Here is an 18,768-nt window from a genome sequence, read left to right as displayed (position 1 = left end):
CAAAATACAATAATGTTGTTTAGAATTAACATCACTTTGTTATTATGTCGTAGGGGTCCTTGGTTTTCCATATTTATTTCAATTTTGATTAATACAATTAAAAATATTTTAAAAATACTAATATTTTAAAAAATTAGTACTGTACTACATTAACCTAAAATCAAAAGTTTTAAGAATAAATGTCTAAAAAATTACTACAATCTCAAAAATTGATTACCGCCCTAACTCACAGCAGTGTGTGTTGATCAGTAATGGCGGAGAAACCCCTACCAGTTCAGGTTCTCTACTGCGGCGTATGCAGCTTGCCCGCTGAGTTCTGCGAATTCGGACCCGATTTTCAGAAATGCAAGCCCTGGTTGATCCAGAACGCCCCCCAACTTTATCCGGATCTCATTAAAGGTTTTTCGCCCTAATCCTTTTTCTTATTCGCTAATTTTAGTTTTAGGGATTTGCTGCTTCAAGTTCGCTGCTTTTTGATGCCTTTTTCTTCTGTTAATTTTCTCTTCCAATTTTCAGATGCTGGTGAGAAGGACGGATTATCTGATCAGCTTCAGTCTACTTCTATTTCCGATGGTAATACATACTGTTGTGCTTATCTGTGCTTGTGGGTGTATTCATATTCCTGCAAGTTAAGTTTTTTCTATGTGTGTGTTGTTTGTTGTTTGCTATCTCTTTTGGGATACCCTCTGGCATATGTTTTTCTGTGATTAAATTGATTTTCTTGGTTCATGGGGGTTAGTAAATGTGCATTTTTATGAATTCAGGGGTTAAAAGTATTAATTTGTGTTCATTTTTTATGTTGTTCAGTTCATAGAATGTCTGAACAATATGTTCATGAAGCAGACCACAGCATTTTTTGAACTTCTTGTATATCTCTTCTTCTGTTCTAATTATAACGGTTATGTTTACATTGGGGAATCATACTGTTGTGTTCTGGATGGTTAGCTTCATCCCTTCATCCATAATTAAAGTATGTGCTGCATTGTACCATGTATGCTGAATTTCTTACCTCGGTTGCAGCAGGTTCTTTAAAACCCAAGGAAGAAGTCAAACGTCTGCCTGGTGGGAAGATTAAAAAGAAGGTAAGCCTTTCAGTGATCATTCTTCTCAGACCATGGGAAATGTCATTTGTTTGCAGGATTTAGCTCCTTCCACACGTACCTCATAATACCTTTTTGCTTGTGCTATATACATTCATGTGATTGCATCTATGATGGGAAGCTGGGAAAGTCTATATATTTGATTGAACGTCATTCCTTAAGGAGGATTGGTTGGTGCATAATTCGTAGCTACTTCAATAAGTTTTGTCTCGCATTAGCACTATTTTGTCGTTCAGCTTTGAGTTCAGCTTTTGAGGGTTAATATTCAGAATGTGAACTTCCAATCACATTAGCACTATTTTGTCGTTCATTCTTTTTTTGGGCTACATGGGAGTTATTGCGAGGTATGGAGGGAATGCTTGTGTGTAGTTTTTTTTAATTACAAGGATTACAAATTAAAATCAGTCAACTTTTAATTTTCTAGTATATTATTCACAGGATCTATTTTGCTGGGTTGGTATTGACTAGAGTTTATAGATCCATACAATTCAAGTTTTTTTTCTGAAAGCTAGAATTAAAAACTTTTGGTGGATTTGAAGTAGCATAATTATAACAGGTTCGTATCTGTCTGATCATGTGAAACTGATAACATCACACCTGTCCATGGAAAATTATTGCATGCCAGTTGGTGGATACTTATAAATTTACATTTTGTATCTAGTGACTGGTAGTTACAATGAAAATACTAGTTAAAATTCCAAAATTTGTTTTCCTTCCTCAGATCCTTATACATATTTTGACTGATTAATGTATTTCATAAAGTTGCTTGTACTCTTATGTTGGTAGGATAGGATTTAGTGCATAAATCAGCCACTGACACAGCTCATTTATTTTTCACAGGATAAACAAGAAGTTATTATTGAAAAGATGACCCGTAACAAACGAAAATGCATAACTACAGTTAAAGGCCTAGAGCTTTTTGGTAAGGAGGTGTTTCATGTTCTTTTACTATCATATCTAATTCATCTTTCTGATATTTTTATACCATTTTGCAATGCCACGTTACAGGTGTTAAACTAAATGATGCATCAAAGAAGCTTGGCAAAAAATTTGCCACTGGAGCTTCTGTAGTTAAGGTTGGTTGGGTTTTCGGAATTGAAATCCTTTGGACACTGAGCAACTGTGAACGAAATTTGATCCGTTTCATTCTGTAATTCCCACTAGGGCCCTACTGAGAAGGAGCAAATTGATGTTCAAGGAGATATATCCTATGACTTAGTGGAGTTCATAATAGACACCTGGCCAGATGTAATCTCATTTCTCTCAATCATAATTTTGTTTGCTCTATGAATTTACTTTTAAGTAGTTTTGTCTGCCTTTGTGTTGCATATCTAGGATAAGTAATCAATGGCTGCAAAAATGTGGCTGTATCTTATGTAACTTCAGCTAAAGTCGCCTGAACTTTACATGTCTATTGAGGTATAGGAATCTTATAAGACCGAAAATTGGTTAACTATCAGTTCAGGACCCTATGGATGAATTATAGTACTATCAATTTAGGACTAGAAAGATCTATATGATCAATTTAAGGCTGACCTTTTAATGGTGTTAAAAGACCATAAATTCTATCGATTTAGGACTCTAGATAAAAAAATTTATTAATTTGATGACTTATCTTAATGCTATTGAAATATCATCCAATGGAAGCCGATGTGGCTGTCTAATAATAACCACTTCATGCAGACACATCATTTTCTTCATGAGTAAATTAAAAAATTCAAAATACACAATTAAATTTGAATAGCACAATCTTAGTGTTCTGCCTGTGTCATATGAATTTTAGTTGAATTTCGAATGAATTTTAATCGAGAAATCTCCTTGGATACAATTTTGAATGGAAAGGTTTTTCTGATTGCTGCAACTTGGTTGACATGTCCTGATGGAATCGTATGTGGCATGTGTTTTGTTAATAGTTTTTTAGAAGTTTTGTTATTAGTTACTTAGTCAGTTATTTGTTTGATTGAGCCTTGGTGGTCGGTTGCAGATTGCTAAAACCTGCCCCAAGTGAGTGGTGCACTTGTTGCTTTGATGCTGCTTTTTTTTGTTAATAATATGAATAATCTTTTAAATGATTCAAATTGGTGATGGTGATTGCGTAGTCGGATATTAAGAAAGATTGTTTGTCCTTATGAGTTGCAGCAGCGGTGATTGTCTATGTATGATCTCACATCCCTTATTTTCTTGTTATTTTCACATGCAATGTAACGACAGAACATTTTCTGGCGCTGAAAGAGGTCTTTGAATGAATAGACATGTCGTTTTAAGACTTTTGGAAGGTTCTACATGTTGTATGGACATCTTCATGTCTGGGAATTCATGGTCTAGAAGCAATGGCTTTTGTATCTAGTGGTGATAACTTTATTTGCTGGTGGCATGCATTTATGCTTTACTACCAGCTAGATATTGAATTGCTCCTACTTTTTTTCTTGGATTTTTAGGTCCCAGAGACTGCAATTTTCTTTATTGAGGATGGGAAAAAGGTGGCTGCCGCATAGATGCGAAAAGGCTAAAGAAAGGAGATATTGAAGAGATGTGGCAAAAACAGACTTTGCCTTGTAGTTGACGATTGCATTGAACAAGTTTTTTTGCTTGTATAGAGGTAGAACAAACTTTGCCTTTTTATTTCTGTATACACATTCACTAATCCAATTGTACTTTGCTTATTTATTACGAACGACTAACTCTCATAATTAAATCAATTAAGGAATCAAACTTTCATTTAAACTTTCATCATTCTTTTATTCATTCTCGTAAATAGTTATCATTCAGTTTCGTAGCTTCGTATAGCCATTACTCATACTTACTCCACCACAGATTTAATCTCCTCACCTACATTTGCAATTTGTAAAATATTACTACTTTGATTTATTACCTGAGATTCTTTTCTCAATATTTTTCGACAGTAGAAACGAGATTTGCACATTAAAATTAGCATCTGGTTGTTAGGTGATTTCCTACGGCCGTAAGCTACCGATTAGAGTAAAATATCCGTATTCAACAATTGAATTACACCCTTGATATATTTTTTTAAACTATATATTCAGCCCTATTTATTCTAAACTGTGCAACACTACAAAGCAAACAGAGTTGTGATTAAACTTTTTTAGCTGTGCATTTTTTTAAAAATTTTAAAAAATCACAATTCAAATAAATATGTAAAATAATGATGAATTAAAAAATAGAGTTGTGATTAAAAATTTTGGTTGAATTGTTGGTGTTTACACTAAACGCGAGATGGTAATATGGCAAGTGAATAGTAAAGATGTAACTAAGAATTTGAAGTTAAGTTGTGGATGGCCTAAACCGCCGCCACCCTTGGTAACCTTTACTTGACAATAATAAATTCACAAATGAGAGGAAAATGCATCATTTCTCTGCTAACCATGAATTCTGCTATCTTCAAAAGATAACCACAACGCACGTCTCAATCTCATCCATTTTTTAAATTACAAATTCCAAGTTGTACTTGAATTTTTGGAAGTCATTACTCACCTAATAGTGGTGTAGTAGTACTTATTAGCTATCATAAAACACCTTCCAAATGATAAGCCAATGTTTTAAGCACAAATGATGAGTTGATTCGCATAATAATCGGTAACGGTCTAACAGATATTCAAGTTGAGGAAATCGACCAACTTAACTGGGAGGCATGTATTCATCGCTTTGCACACATTTCCTTTAGGAAAGGCAAAACAACTGAGACCAATTCATCTTGATGTGAAGAGTATCCATGATTGGCTCCTTCTATGATTTTTAGCTCGTGGTTGGGCAAGATCTTGGCGAACTCTTTCGCATCTTCCAGTGGGATAATCTCATCAGCTGATCCATGGACTGTCAGCAACCTTAACAATACACATTTTCATAAGTTAGGTAACTTCTGCTAATATTTTGATCATTACTGATGGGTAAACTAGAAATCAAGCACACACACTAAAAGTAAGTCCTTCAAGAAAAGACCTTCATGACAAAATGTCAACTTTATGAATGCCCATGTTTCTTCTTTTGTTCAAGTTGACTCTATAGTACATTTGCTCTAATACACAAGTCTCGCTTCAAATTTATAGATTTTTAAACATCTTTATAACTAGTGCTGGGGCACATTTATTTTAGATGAAGAAAACAATACATCTTGCTTGATTCCTGATGGAGCCATTGTCTCTGGTACACGCATGCATGTATTGCCTAAAATAATAAACAGTAGGATAAAGAAAACAAAGGGTTAAGATTCTTGAGAAAAAGTTCTCATAAGAAACATCTTTTACACACTTTCCAGAATGGACTTTTAAAATTCCGACGAGAAAGGAATGAGAATAGTATTCAGAAATTACTACTGCACATTTGGCCATTAAGTTTGTGATTTGAGTGCTTAGGAAAGAGCGATGTTAATCTTGCGAGTTGAGCATGGAGGCACTTTCTTTCACAGTCCGCAAAGAAGGTAAAATAAGAAACTATTGTAAAATAGAATAAATTAACATTAAACTGACCTGCAGCTCGGATCAATTAAAGGGCATGCTTCATGCATGTTTGTATTAAGTCGCTCCTTCATGCTTTCTTCAGTGACTCGGTATTCAACTTCTCCTATTAACAAATGTTAGGCTTTATTTACTGAAAACTACATTGCATGCGCTAGTATCCAAAATGAAAAAGAAAAATAAAGGTAGTAAGTTGTGCATTTAACATTCCATTTTCCTTCAAGATCATTCACCTAATGCAGATGTACATATGTATAAAACCGTAGTAGCTTTTAAAATAATAAAGGAGAACCAGTTTTCCATTAAGTAAACTCTAATAATATAAAGCTTAGAAAAGAACCATGATACATTTATGTTCCTGTATGACCCTTCCTTCCGGAAACATTCATCAAATGCATTTATATGCATATCATACAGAAAGAAGCTTTCAGAAGCATTTATCTCCAAGTGAAGTTGATGAATGAGATGTTAAAGAAGCTGCATAGAAGCATATGTGAAATGATAATTAGAGTTAAAACCTATCAAGTTTAGAAAAAAAGAGAAGAGGGGAGGCTAACAATCCACCTTATAAGGGACCTATTCTTCAATTCAGGATATCAAGAAGGTTTGAAAGAAAAGTAAAATTCATCAAAGAAACTTTCAGATCACTCATGAGTGATAGAAACTCCAGCCCAGACCTAGGGTTCATTCAGTAACAAACCAAAAAATACCTTATAGTTTCAGAGACAAGCAAAACCAAACAATTACCTTTTGTGGTTTTAACATCTATGTATCCGTCCTTCTTGAGTCTTTCCATGAAATCATTACCAAACCGTTCCTCAATTCCTCTTTTGAGATCATAACGACCAGAAAGGTTTACCACAGCAGGTACATCATGATATTTTGATGCATACAGAAGGACAACATCCCCTCCTTCAAAGTGGAAAAATTATTAAGAAGATCTAAGTCAATGAAACATTTAGATAGCCAATACTATTATACTGGGTTGACAAAGTGACTAAATGGTTATTTCAGTTTAACTGGCATTACAACAGGATATAAAGACAACACTGCCCACAGCAACTATACAAAGATTTTTTTTATTTATGTTTTTTTCAAAAAAGAAGAAGAAACAGCAAGAATTAGTAGACTATTGAAAAGAGGACAGGAGGCCATCCCAAAAACCAATTAATTGCTCAATTACATAATGATATCTACTTTCTAGAAAATGCTATCAAGATTCTGGTGGTTCCAGGTTGTTTAAACTTTAAAGTATAAAGAACATACAAACAGAAAGTACTATCCACAGTCTATCCTCAAGGTAAATTAAGTGTTATTATTTCAGAGGTTCTCAAGATAGTCTAAGATACTACCGAGATTAGTAGCTTCCACTGTAGGGTAGAGTTAGCGGTTAACTTTATTTGATTTGATTTGATTAAAATTACAATTACAAGCACAGGAAGAGAAATGTGACTCTACTAGCATAAAATTCACACATTCACTGTAGAAGATTTGTTCTTTGTGTATCTGGAGACATCAAAACACAATAAAACTTGCAAACAGACACTCTTCCTCCTCTCTTTCTCTTTCTATCAAATGAATGAGTAAACTTTATGTCATTAATAGCCAGAAGTAAATAATCATGAATTACATGGTAGAAATAATTATAAAAATTATCAGAATATGTGACTGGATACTAAATTCAGACACCGGATGCACGTGTTACACCAAAATGGATATCATTTGGGAGGAATAGGTTTAGCTGAATCTTATCCACTCTCATCTCTAGGATTGAGTGAGTGGAAGTTCTTGGTTCTCTTGAACTTTTCTGATCGTCATTCGTCATTTAAGCATTCTAAGATATTTGGATCTAGATACTCGGTATACCTTTACTGTGACCAAGCACTGCAATGGTTGAGCGGTTTGACCCAGCAAAGTAATCAACCACAGATCTCAAGTCATCAACCTCATCAAAGTAGTTACCGAACTGAAATGAACCTTCACTCTCCCTGCAAATCAAGTAAGCACATGAAATCCAGAAATGAAAAGAAAAATCAAATTCAGGTGGTTAGCAAATAACAAAGAAAATAACTGATAACATATCATGTTCTAAAACCATACCCATTTCCAGAGAAATCAAAGCGAAAAGCACTGATTCCTTCTTTTTCTAAAGCACCAGCAAGATTGACCATTATTTTGTATTCCTACAAAAGGAAGCATGATTTGAGTTGAATTATTAAAGATAATCTGATTGTAGCTGCTACACTGAGATTTCCCAGACTTCTAATACACATACTCGTATGAAAATTCTAAATGCAGGATGGGGTTATGTTTCATGAGGTTCTAATGCATGACCCTACTATATTTCATGAGCCTCTGAAAGTAAAGTATGACCCCACCGTATGCCTTATAACCAGTGGACAAGATTATTCTTGTCTTCAGTGCACCCAATATAGGAGTATCTTTTACTTAGAGATGGATATACAGGTCCAGTCAGTCGTTAGTTAAGACATATCAAAACTAATCATCTTAGACCTGGATGCTAGATGTTAACTTCTGCTAGTTGCTACAGGTTAAGATTCTTCAAATTGAGAAATCGAAATGTGAAGTAAATCAATCAGGATTTGAAATGTTCATATACTCAAAAGAATTGAGACCTAGTAGTTACAAAAGGCCAATGCAGGCATCATGTACTTGAGTAAGCAAATATCCATTCCACACATATAGATCCTATATGACTTCTTTTGGCACTTGCAGCAATCAAAATATCCACGAAAGTTTATCTGCGTCGCAATTCAACCTTCTTTTCAGAGAGAAGAGGAAGATAGATAGACAGAGAGAGAGAGAGGGAGAGAGAGAAGATGAGGAGGAGGAGGAGGAGGAGGAGGAAGAGAGAGATTAGACCTCAGATCCCAACAAGTTGAATGAAAAATGAGTTAAAAGAACTGGATATCAGTGAATAGAGACATACACCAACCAAAGGTTTACGCCCATACATCTAAAAGTCCAAATACAAAAATAAAAGCATAATAAAGCATCTCCCACCAAAAACCATCTTAACATCATACTGCACTTAAAATATCCAAATCCATTCAGATGTCTGGGGTCTCAACCAAGAGAAATCTTACCAAATTTATGCACCATTTATTCCAGAAACACCATAGATATGATACAGTAGCAAGTTTAAAGTAAGCAGACATAAAAAGCTCATGATATTTAATGAAATATTAATTCACATGCAATGGTTACATCACTAGCTTGCATCTCAAACTTATCTCTAATAGAAAATCTCATAATTTTTCTTTATGCAAGGAGGAAGGTGAAATCTTGTTCATGTGGCTTAAAACTTGAAAGTAGATCTGTATGAAAATCTTAAATTCTATTAATTCAATCACTAAAAGCTCAAGAAAGTGGTCTACCTTTGTGGACCTAAAACCATGGCAGAGAACAACTAGTTGTGGTGATCCCGTGTCATGCAATAAGCCAACAAGTTTTTTACCATGCTTATTCGGTATCGTTACTTTCTGCTGCATAGCTGCTGAAAAACTGCAATTGATATGAATCATCCAGCAGAAAAAATTATGGTTATTGCGTTTACTTTGTGTAACAGAACAGTCACGATCGAGATTCGAGCATATAAAGGATAAAATGATCAAACAAATTCAAAATCGATCAATTCATCAGTTGTAAATTTAGGGCACCTAAATACCCCATCGTGAGATCAACGGCTATAGTAGTAGAAATATGCGAAAAACAACCTTCCGACTACTCAAAAACCAGTTACATACATAAGAAAAGAAGAATAGATATAATCACTCCAGCAAGGAAATCCCCTCTCTCATTCGATCACATTCAACACCCATGATTCCACCAAACCAATCAGGTTTTTTCCTACTTGATTGGGGATTCAAATAGTATATCTTACCAGAGTATTGAGCTGCGACGAAATCTCTGGGTTGAACGCAGTTTAAAAGATGAGAATCGAGAGCAGTCCTTGAATTGTCAGTTGCTCAACATTTTCAATTACAATTATTATTCGATTAGAGCCTCGGACTTCCGCCATTAGGCCACTCACGCGCGGATACGAAATTCGCATGAGGACATTGCAGGTCCGCGCCCTTCCGCGGAATTCCGTCCTGACGTCCGCCATTGCGTGGACGGTCACGGAATTCCGATTTTTGCATTTAATTTTTTTTATTTTCTATAAATACGTCTCGTTGAACTTCATTTCATTCGCACCACTTGTTTTAACGACTATCTATCTCTCTAAATACATTTCTTTTGAATCATCAATGGAGCACCACGATAGCGATTCTTCTCCCGCCTCGGGCGATTCACCGGCGTCGCATTTTCCCATCGGCAAGGAGTACGCAATTTTCCCAGTCGATGTCCCAAATTCCGGGGATGCTGCCCTAATCTCAAATGCCATCGGGCATGATGTCGGGGTACTACAACATGTACCCACAATGGTATGGGATGATGCCCCAGATGTCGGGGGTGATGGCCCAGATGCCGGGGACGATGCCCCAATCTCAAATGCCATCGGGCATGATGCATGGATCGTCTGGCGCTCCGGGGGGAGTAGGTCGTCGGTCCCCCAATCGCCGGTGGACAACGTCTATCGGCCCTTTATGGACTTACTGTCGACAGATAACCCGGTGAGTCCTCCTCTCGAGACTCAGTTCACTGGGGTCGACACGTTCTCGTTCAAGGAGTTGGGGCTTTCTCCGATCCGGGAGACTCCGCCGGCGACAGAGAGGAGGGGGAGGCCTGGGCGAGGGAGGGGCAGGGGACGGGGCGTCCCGACGTACGCTGCTGACGTGGGGGAGGGATCCAGCCGGACCAAGCGGACCATCTGGAGATCAGACGAGTGCGTCGTGCTAGCGAAGGCGTGGATCAGTGTGGTTGAGGATCTATACGTCGGGGCGAACCAGCACATCGACCGGATGTGGTGGCGCATTAGCCAGAGCTACCTCGAGTTCAAACCAGCGGCGGGGAAGCCCCACAGCTTCGAGCAATGCCGGAAACAGTGGGATCGGTTGAAGAAGCCGCTCAGCCGATTTGCCGGCATTTACACAAACAACCTCTGCTCGGCAACCAGCGGCATGTCTGCCGAGGATGTGAAGCTCCTGTCTCACCAGCAGTTCCCCGACTCCGAAAAGGGCTTCGGAGAATTCAATTATTGGGATGTGTATCTCGCGGTGCGGGTGTGGAATCCGGCTGGCCGAAGCGGACGAGGATCGGCGCATCCGGAGATTACAGCAGCAGTGTTGGTTCCACTGAACTCCCCCCGCTGATTCAGAGTTCCCCACTCCCACATCCTCCGCCCGCCGCCGTCGCCCGATTGGGCAAAGGGTCGCGGCGCGTTTGTCGATAGGAAGTCCCAGCGGTTCCGCCTCCGCCGATGCCCAATCGGCAGCACCCACCCAGAACGAGCCGGATCCCAAAAACCCCTCCTATGCCCGCATCGCCGCACACGATGCCTTGTTACGTGCGATGCAGGAATGGCGCTCGGCGACCGACCCCCACTACAAGCGGCAGCTTAGACCCGTCGTCAACAGTATGCGCCGCGACTTGGGGATCGACGCGCTGACGGATAGCGACGGCGAGGGTGGCGGCGGCGGTGACGGCGAGGGAACCGGCGGCGATGGATCCGAGGAGTGACGAGCCGGTTTTTATTTTAAAAATAATGTACTTTTTTTTAAATTAATTATGTATTTTTTTTAATGAAGTATGTTTTTTTAAAAATAAAGTGTGTTCGTTTTCTCCGTATTTGCGTCGAAATTTTAATTCCGTAAATTATTTACTTCCGGAAATTGGTTAATTTGTGAATTTTTTTAATGTGGGAATTCCGTCGGGAATTCCGCCACTGTGCAGTGGGAAGTCCTTATGACGTGGCAGAGCAGTGGGAGTGACAGTGGAAATTCCACGGGGAATTCCGCCGGGACATCCGCACCACTGCGGATGCCCTTAAAAGAATGGACGTACATAATAATAATTTGAAACAAATTAGGAATCTTAATGTATTAATTAGATCGATTTTTCTCCTTTTTAAAATGAAATTTAATCAAGTCTGTAATTAAGTTGTGAGTGAAGGAACAAGAGTTAAGAGGCTCAAAATAACTCAGTCAGAGCCGGTAAACGAGCCAAGCTCAAGCCGCATTTGAGAATGATGGTGCTTGCTCCTCCATTGCTCTGGCGAACCTTCAATATTTGGATTTGTTTGTTTAATAACATGATCATCCTGAGCTTCTTTGCAAACCTTCAATCAAACTTTCAATTTTTATTGTATTTCACAAGCTTTTAGATGTTGTCGAAATGAGATACAAGTCTTGCCGGGCGAAAATTACAATGAAAATAAACAAAGGAAAATTACACGGAAAAACTGAAACAATTATACGGGAAAATATCTGTGGAAAGCGGTAAGCCGAGTCGAGGAGTCCTCTTTCCGCAAGACGAGATACGCCCCGGTAGTGCTCTCGGTTTGGCGTATCGTCCCCAAAGATAAAACGGCTTCGTCTCTGAAGTAGCAGCACCGCTAGCAACAGAGCTCACGCGAGTAAGGCGGGGGCAGAGCTTCGACGGGAAGATATGCAGAGAGGGAGAGAGCGTGTATGCAGGAATGCTTGTGTATTCTATGTCTAGAATGCAATGGATGCATGCCTATTTATAGGTCAAGTCCACCTGCAGGGCATTGATGGAGTCAACAGCCATTATGTGTGCCATGATGGCTTGACCGTAACCGCCGGGGGTTATTGACTGGTGCACTAGCCAGTGGGAGCTGAAGAGACACGACGCACCTGGACATGCTACACGACGGGATACACCATGGACCGTCGGGGTCCATCGGGGACCTTTTATCTCCCGTTATGCGTCGGGGTCCAGCGGGGACCTTTTGACTCTCGTTGTGAGTCGGGGTCCAGCGGGGACCTTTTGTCTCCCGTCATGCGTCGGGGTCCAGCGGGACCATGACGTGGACCAGACCCGTCGGGGATAGCGTGGAGTTTGGGGTGGTCTAAAAAGAACAAGCGGGGCTCGAACCACGCTCAACGACCAGCTCCAAAGAACAGCCCAAAGACCACCCAAAGACCAATTGCCAAGATCCAAGGCACAAGGCACCAGGCACCCGGTGCACGGGGCACGGGTCACGGTGCGCGGTGCGCGGCTCGCGGGCGGGCGGCGGCGGTGCGCGCGTGTGGGCTCTGTCACCCGTCTTATTCCACGATAATTATTACACATAATAATTCATCTGATTAAATACTCCATCAAAGAAGTCTATCATCCCCGATGTGGGGATAATTAACACTTAGTTAATTAATCTCTTAGTCTTTTCACATAGCTCATTTCTAGCTTTATTGTGACCAACTTTAATATATTATTTCTCACTCACCGGGAATCGGATTTGAGAAAATGAATATACTGCGGTCATCTACTCGGAACGTAGATCGACGTTATTACATTTAATTTCATAAAATTAAATGTCTTGTAATATTTATTATTAGTCAAAAATTATTTGACCAAGCACGATTCCAACAATCCCCCACATGAGTGGATATTGCCAAATGCATATGTATGTAGACACAAGCTCAACCCTCAAGAGGTATGTAAGCATAAGGATAAGTAGTTTTTTGCTTTGAACCATCCATAGTCAACACCATCGGATACACAAGCGGACTAGTAGCGCGATGCTTTGAACTATTCCTCCATGGCTTGCACCGAGACAATGATGTTAACACTTAAACACCTCAACCTCATCCGTTCTCATGTTTTGTGTCCATTTCAGGCCTTGGGCACCACTTTGGATTCATAAGTGTATAGTTTGAAGCGGCCCCACTTCACACTTAAATAGGTGATTCCTCGTTAAGTATCTTGCCATACTTAGTCTCCTTGAGAACTTCATCTCAACGAGATCCTTTAGGAATTATTAAAAGTCATAGACTTAACCTCACCACTAGGCAAGTTTTTCAAACACTCTATTACTCTCTAGGGAATAGATATAGATGAGTGTTTCACACGAACTCTCATAGCTTAGTTTTTCCTAGGGCTGGCAATTTTCGACACGACACGATAATCTGACACGAATCCGCACGAAATTATTGGGTTGGGGTCAAGTCTTATTGGATCCGTGTCCTTATCGGGTTGACCCATTAAGAACTCGATAATTTCGGGTTGGGTTCGGGTCGGATGCGGGTCGGATACGGGTAACCCATTAAGAAATAATATTATTATTTTTATTATTATTTATAAAAATATATATTACTTTAATTTTTTAATTTCTTATAAATTAGGTTTAAATAGTATAAAACGAATTTTAATTGTATAAATTAGGTTAAAAATTAAGGTTTAATCGTGTAATATTAGGTTTTAATCGTGTAATATCAGGTTCAGGTTGTTATCGTGTAGTGTCAACCCATATTATATCGTGTCGATAACGGGTTCGTGTCGGTGCGGGTCGTGTTCGGATTTGAAGGTAGCAGGTCGGGTTCGTTTTCGGATTTACAGTTTCCTTAACAGGTCGGGTTCAGGTTAGGCCTTATTGGGTTGGGTCATTATCAGGTTGACCCGATAACGACCCAATCCGCACGATTTGCCAGCCCTAGTTTTTCCATTGAACCAAGTTCTTGGGATCTCTAGTCATCATTGTTGGGTTACCACTATGACAATTCTTTAGTTTGTGGATTTCAAACTCATTCCCTCTATCAATTTATTCATTTGATCATGATTTAACCCTTTGGTTAGCGGATCCGCTAGATTATCCAATGACTTCACGTAGTCAATTGTAATCACCCCTGTTGTGATCAAATGTCTCACGGTATTGTGTCGTTGACGAATGTGTCGAGACTTACTATTGTACAAGCCACTGTTTGCCCTCCTAATAGCGGCTTGGCTATCACAGTGAATTAACACTGGAGGCACGGGCTTTGACCAACATGGAATATCTTCAAGGAAGTTTTTAAGCCATTCGGCTTCTTCCGCGGCTTTATCTAAAGCTATGAATTCAGATTCCATGGTGGATCGGGCTATACATGTCTGTTTCGTGGATTTCCACGAGACAGCACCACCCCCAATAGTAAAGACATATCCACTTGTTGAAAGTGAGTCTTTGTTATCGGATATCCAATTTGCATCGCAGTACCCTTCAAGTACCGGGGGGTATCTCGAAAAGTGTAGCCCATGATTTTGAGTATACTTGAGATATCTCAAAACTCTTACAAGAGCTTTCCAGTGCTCTTTGCTTGGATTGTTCGTATAACGGCTCAACTTGTTCACGGCGCAAGCAATATCAGGTCGAGTGCAATTAGTAAGATACATAATGCATCCAATGACCCGTGCATAATCTTCTTGTGCAACGGGCTCACCCCTGTTCTTGCTCAAGTGAACATTGAGCTCTATAGGCGTCTTAGCCGGGATGCCATCATAGGCATTGAATCTCTTTAATACTTTCTCAACATAATGAGATTGTGTTAAGGTGATTCCTTCGGATGTTCTTAGAATTTTCATTCCAAGAATTACATCGGCTAGACTCATATCCTTCATGTCGAAGTTTTTCTTCAACATGGCTTTCGTGTCGTTAATCACTTGGGTGTTACTACCCATGATTAACATATCATAAACGTAGAGACACACTATAACATATCCATTATCAGTGTTCTTAATATAGACACATTTGTCACATTCGTTGATTTTAAATCCATTTGATAACATCACGTTATCAAATTTCAAGTGCCACTGCAATGGCGCTTGCTTCAATCCATAGAGGGATTTAACCAGCTTGCATACCTTTTTCTCTTGTCCAGGTACTACAAAACCTTCAGGTTGTTCCATATAGATTTCATCTTCAAGGTCACCATTTAGAAACGCAGTCTTAACATCCATTTAATGAATCTCAAGATTGTGCACAGCAGCAATCACGAGAAGCACTCGAATTGATGTAATCCTCGTTACAGGTGAGTATGTATCGAAGAAATCGTACCCTTCCTTTTGTTTAAAGCCTTTGACTACCAGTCGAGCCTTATACTTGTCCACTGTTCCATCGCCCTTAAACTTTCTTTTAAGGACCCATTTGCATCCTAAAGGTTTAGCACCTTCAGGTAGATCAACCAACACCCACGTGTGGTTTAGCAAATTTGACTCAATTTCGCTTTGAACAGCTTCTTTCCAATGCAACCCGTCTGGGCCAGCAAAGGCTACTTTTATCGATGTTGGTTCTTCATCCAACATGAATGCAATGTAGTCAGGACCAAATTTCTTTGGTGTTCTGACCCTGCTACCATGTCTTGGTACCGCATCGTTTGGATCAGGCCTTGTTCGCTTGCGCGATTCTGGCTCTTCATCCGCTGATTTAGAACTAGTGGCTTCATCCTCAATTCTCGTCTCAGAATTGGGTGCAATATTTTCCTTGTCTTTGCGAGGAAATATATTTTCAAGAAATACAACATTTCTTGACTCGATTGTTGTTCCCATGGTCACAGTCGGTATTTCAGACTTGTGGACAACGAATCGATATGCACTACTATTAAGTGCATACCAAATAATGATACAATCAACCGTTTTAGGACGATTGTAACTTCTTTGGGAAGACGAACCATTACCTTAGCCAAACTCCCCCACACTTTGAGGTATTTGTAGGATGACTTCCTTCCCTTCCGCAGCTCATAAGGAGTAACGTCCTTACCTTTGCGTGGGATTTTGTTTAGGATGTAGTTGGCTGTCAAAACAGTTTCCCCCCACATGTTCTGGGGCATCCCCGAACTGATCAGTAACGCATTCATCATCTCTTAGAGAGTTTGATTCTTGCGTTCTGCAACACCATTAGATTGTGGTGAATATGGTGCAGTCGTTTGGTGAATTATACCACATGCGTTGCATAATTCCTCAAACGGGGCTACGTATTCACCCCCTCTATCACTTCAAATCATTTTGATTTTACATCCAAGTTGATTCTCGACTTCATTCTTATAATTTTTGAACGCTTCTATTGCTTCGTCTTTACTTCTTAAAAGATATACATAACAATATCGTGTGCAATCATCTATGAATGTGATAAAGTATTTTTTACCACCTCTCGTTTGCACAAATTTTAAGTCACATACGTCCGTGTGAATTAATTCATGGGGTTTCGTGTTCCGTTCAACCGAATGAAACGGTAACTTAGTCATTTTTGCCTCAAGACAAGTTTCACATTTGTTTTGAGTTTCTACTTCATTTGCCTTTAGTAAATCTAAACTTACTAATCTTTTAATGGCATTTTGATTTACATGTCCCAATCTATTGTGCCACAAGTTAGAACACTCAGCCAAGTAAAAAGAAGTAGATGCATTCTTATTATTAGCCAACGGCTTAGGGACATGGCGTACAGCTACACTAAGCTTGAAAAGTCCGTCGGTTACAAAGCCTTTTCCGAGTGACTTTCCAAACTTGTACAAAGAAAACCTATCAGATTCAAATACAAGTTTAAACCCCTTATTCACTAGTATTGATCCTGACACTAGGTTCTTCCGGATGTCCGGGACGTGCAGCACATCCTTCAAAGTGATGGTGACCACAGCAACAAGGTCACTTTCATCCCAGTCCTTGAATTTTTTTTCAACAACGTGGGCAGCCGGCTTCTTCTTCGGCTTGCGGCAGTCCTTGGAAAAGTGGTCAGGTTTGCCACAGTTGTAGCAGTTGCCTTCAACCTTCCTCGCAGGCTGCTTCTTCTTGCCCTTGTCCTTTGCAATTGGACGGGAGCGTTTGTTGGAGGGACCGCCCCGCTCCAACAGATTGGCCTTTGCAACAGGTGGGCCATGGCCCTTAGCCAAACCATCGCGTTTGCGCACGTCTGACTCGATGCTCAACTTCACGATCAAATCTTCAAGATTCATCTCCTTTCGCTTGTGCTTAAGGTAGCTCTTGAAGTCCTTCCAGCCGGGTGGAAGTTTTTCAATGACCGTGCCCGCCGTGAAAGCTTCAGGCAGGGCCATTCCCTCGACGGCGAGGTCGTGGATGATGAGCTGGAACTCTTGCACTTGGTCCATGATTGGTCTGGAGTCGACCATTTTGTAGTCCAAGTACTTAGCTATTACAAATTTCTTAGTACCCGCATCATCACTACGGTACTTCTTATCTAGCATTTCCCACACTTGTTTTGATGTGTGAATAGTACAATACACGTTATAGAGACTATCATCTAAAGCACTTAAAATAAAGTTTTTACAAAGATAGTCTCCTTTGCGCCAAGCGTCATACTCGACGTACATCTCGTCACGTGCCTCATCCTCGCTTGGAGGGGTTGGCTCGTTCTCCTTGAGGAAGTTAACGACGCCCAACGTTGTTAGGTAGAACATTATTTTCTGTTGCCATTTCTTGAAGTCCGTTCTAGTGAACTTCGACGGCTTCTCAGCGGGTGGCATCATCCTTGGTGCCATTGGTGCCGAGCTTGTCCCATGAAAGAGACCAAGTCCGTTGCCCCCGTAGGAGCTAACAATTGGTTGGGGCACAGTACCCCCCACAGTTGCGTGGAGCATGGAGGCCCCCGCATTTGTGCCGACCCCGAAGGATCCAGCTCCCGTGCCGACCCCGAAGGGTCCAGCACCTGTGCCATGCCCGAAGGCCCTGACACTTGACCCAATGAAGGATCCAATGGAACCACTGAAAGTGGAACCGACCGACCCACTCGAGGTTAATCCAAAAACCGTCCCAAATGGGTTGTCAAACACCCAAGGGGCTGTTGATGAAGAGGTTGAGAAGCCTGGAGTCGGAATCATCGTTATGTCCGACGACGTGTTGACGGGAGCGACGGGGGACACGGTGGATGGAACGGTGGCAGCGGCGGTAGACGGGTCAGTCGACATCTCCAAGCAAAGGTGTTGATTCCAGTTTAGTTGGTGTGTGTAAAGTCCTTTAGTGGCAAGAATATCTCGTCTTACGATTGTTGTCGAAATGAGATACAAGTCTTGCCGGGCGAAAATTACAATGAAAATAAACAAAGGAAAATAACACGGAAAAACTGAAACAATTACACGGGAAAATATATGTGGAAAGCGGTAAGCCGAGTCGAGGAGTCCTCCTTCCGCAAGACGAGATACGCTCTGGTAGTGCTCTCGGTTTGGCGTGTCGTCCCCAAAGATAAAACGGCTTCGTCTCTGAAGTAGCAGCACCTCTAGCAACAGAGCTCCGGCGAACGGGAGTAAGGCGGGGGCAGAGCTTCGACGGGAAGATATGCAGAGAGGGAGAGA

At 40.4% G+C, this 18,768-nt stretch overlaps 2 protein-coding genes across 3 annotated transcripts; one reads left to right on the top strand and one right to left on the bottom strand.

The window, feature by feature from the left end:
* The first annotated feature begins 191 nt into the window (after positions 1–191).
* Positions 192–3,824, top strand: LOC121746395 (translation machinery-associated protein 22-like). 2 transcript variants are annotated; one of them, XM_042140205.1, is made up of 7 exons: positions 192–399; positions 517–573; positions 1,024–1,082; positions 1,941–2,022; positions 2,109–2,176; positions 2,265–2,348; positions 3,539–3,824. In XM_042140205.1, the coding sequence occupies exons 1-7, from the start codon at positions 252–254 to the stop codon at positions 3,593–3,595; spliced, it is 555 nt and encodes a 184-aa protein (XP_041996139.1). In that variant the 5' UTR covers positions 192–251; the 3' UTR covers positions 3,596–3,824. The 2 variants fall into 2 exon arrangements, with proteins under 2 accessions (XP_041996139.1, XP_041996138.1); XM_042140204.1 differs by having other exon boundaries at positions 193–399; positions 1,021–1,082.
* Positions 3,825–4,469: 645 nt separating this feature from the next.
* LOC121749619 (putative non-heme chloroperoxidase) lies at positions 4,470–9,610 on the bottom strand. Its single transcript, XM_042144200.1, has 7 exons — positions 9,477–9,610; positions 8,971–9,097; positions 7,673–7,755; positions 7,439–7,560; positions 6,320–6,484; positions 5,585–5,678; positions 4,470–4,942 (listed from the first exon to the last, which is right to left on the bottom strand). The coding sequence occupies exons 2-7, from the start codon at positions 9,082–9,084 to the stop codon at positions 4,756–4,758; spliced, it is 765 nt and encodes a 254-aa protein (XP_042000134.1). The 5' UTR covers positions 9,085–9,097; positions 9,477–9,610; the 3' UTR covers positions 4,470–4,755.
* Positions 9,611–18,768: the final 9,158 nt, after the last annotated feature.

This window comes from Salvia splendens, chromosome 9 (assembly GCF_004379255.2).
Source record: "Salvia splendens isolate huo1 chromosome 9, SspV2, whole genome shotgun sequence".
Lineage (NCBI taxonomy): Eukaryota > Viridiplantae > Streptophyta > Magnoliopsida > Lamiales > Lamiaceae > Salvia > Salvia splendens.
Note: the sequence above shows the minus strand (reverse complement) of the source record. Positions and strands in the feature narration are given on the sequence as shown.

Coding starts and splice junctions, on each gene's coding strand:
- LOC121746395 (XM_042140204.1), top strand. CDS start 252: ATGGCGGAGAAACCCCTACCAGTTCAGGTTCTCTACTGCGGCGTATGC. Junction 400..516: donor TTATCCGGATCTCATTAAAG/GTTTTTCGCCCT, acceptor TCCAATTTTCAG/ATGCTGGTGAGAAGGACGGA. Junction 2,023..2,108: donor TAAAGGCCTAGAGCTTTTTG/GTAAGGAGGTGT, acceptor GCCACGTTACAG/GTGTTAAACTAAATGATGCA.
- LOC121749619 (XM_042144200.1), bottom strand. CDS start 9,084: ATGCAGCAGAAAGTAACGATACCGAATAAGCATGGTAAAAAACTTGTT. Junction 7,756..8,970: donor ATGGTTTTAGGTCCACAAAG/GTAGACCACTTT, acceptor TTCCTTTTGTAG/GAATACAAAATAATGGTCAA. Junction 7,561..7,672: donor TTTGATTTCTCTGGAAATGG/GTATGGTTTTAG, acceptor CTTGATTTGCAG/GGAGAGTGAAGGTTCATTTC.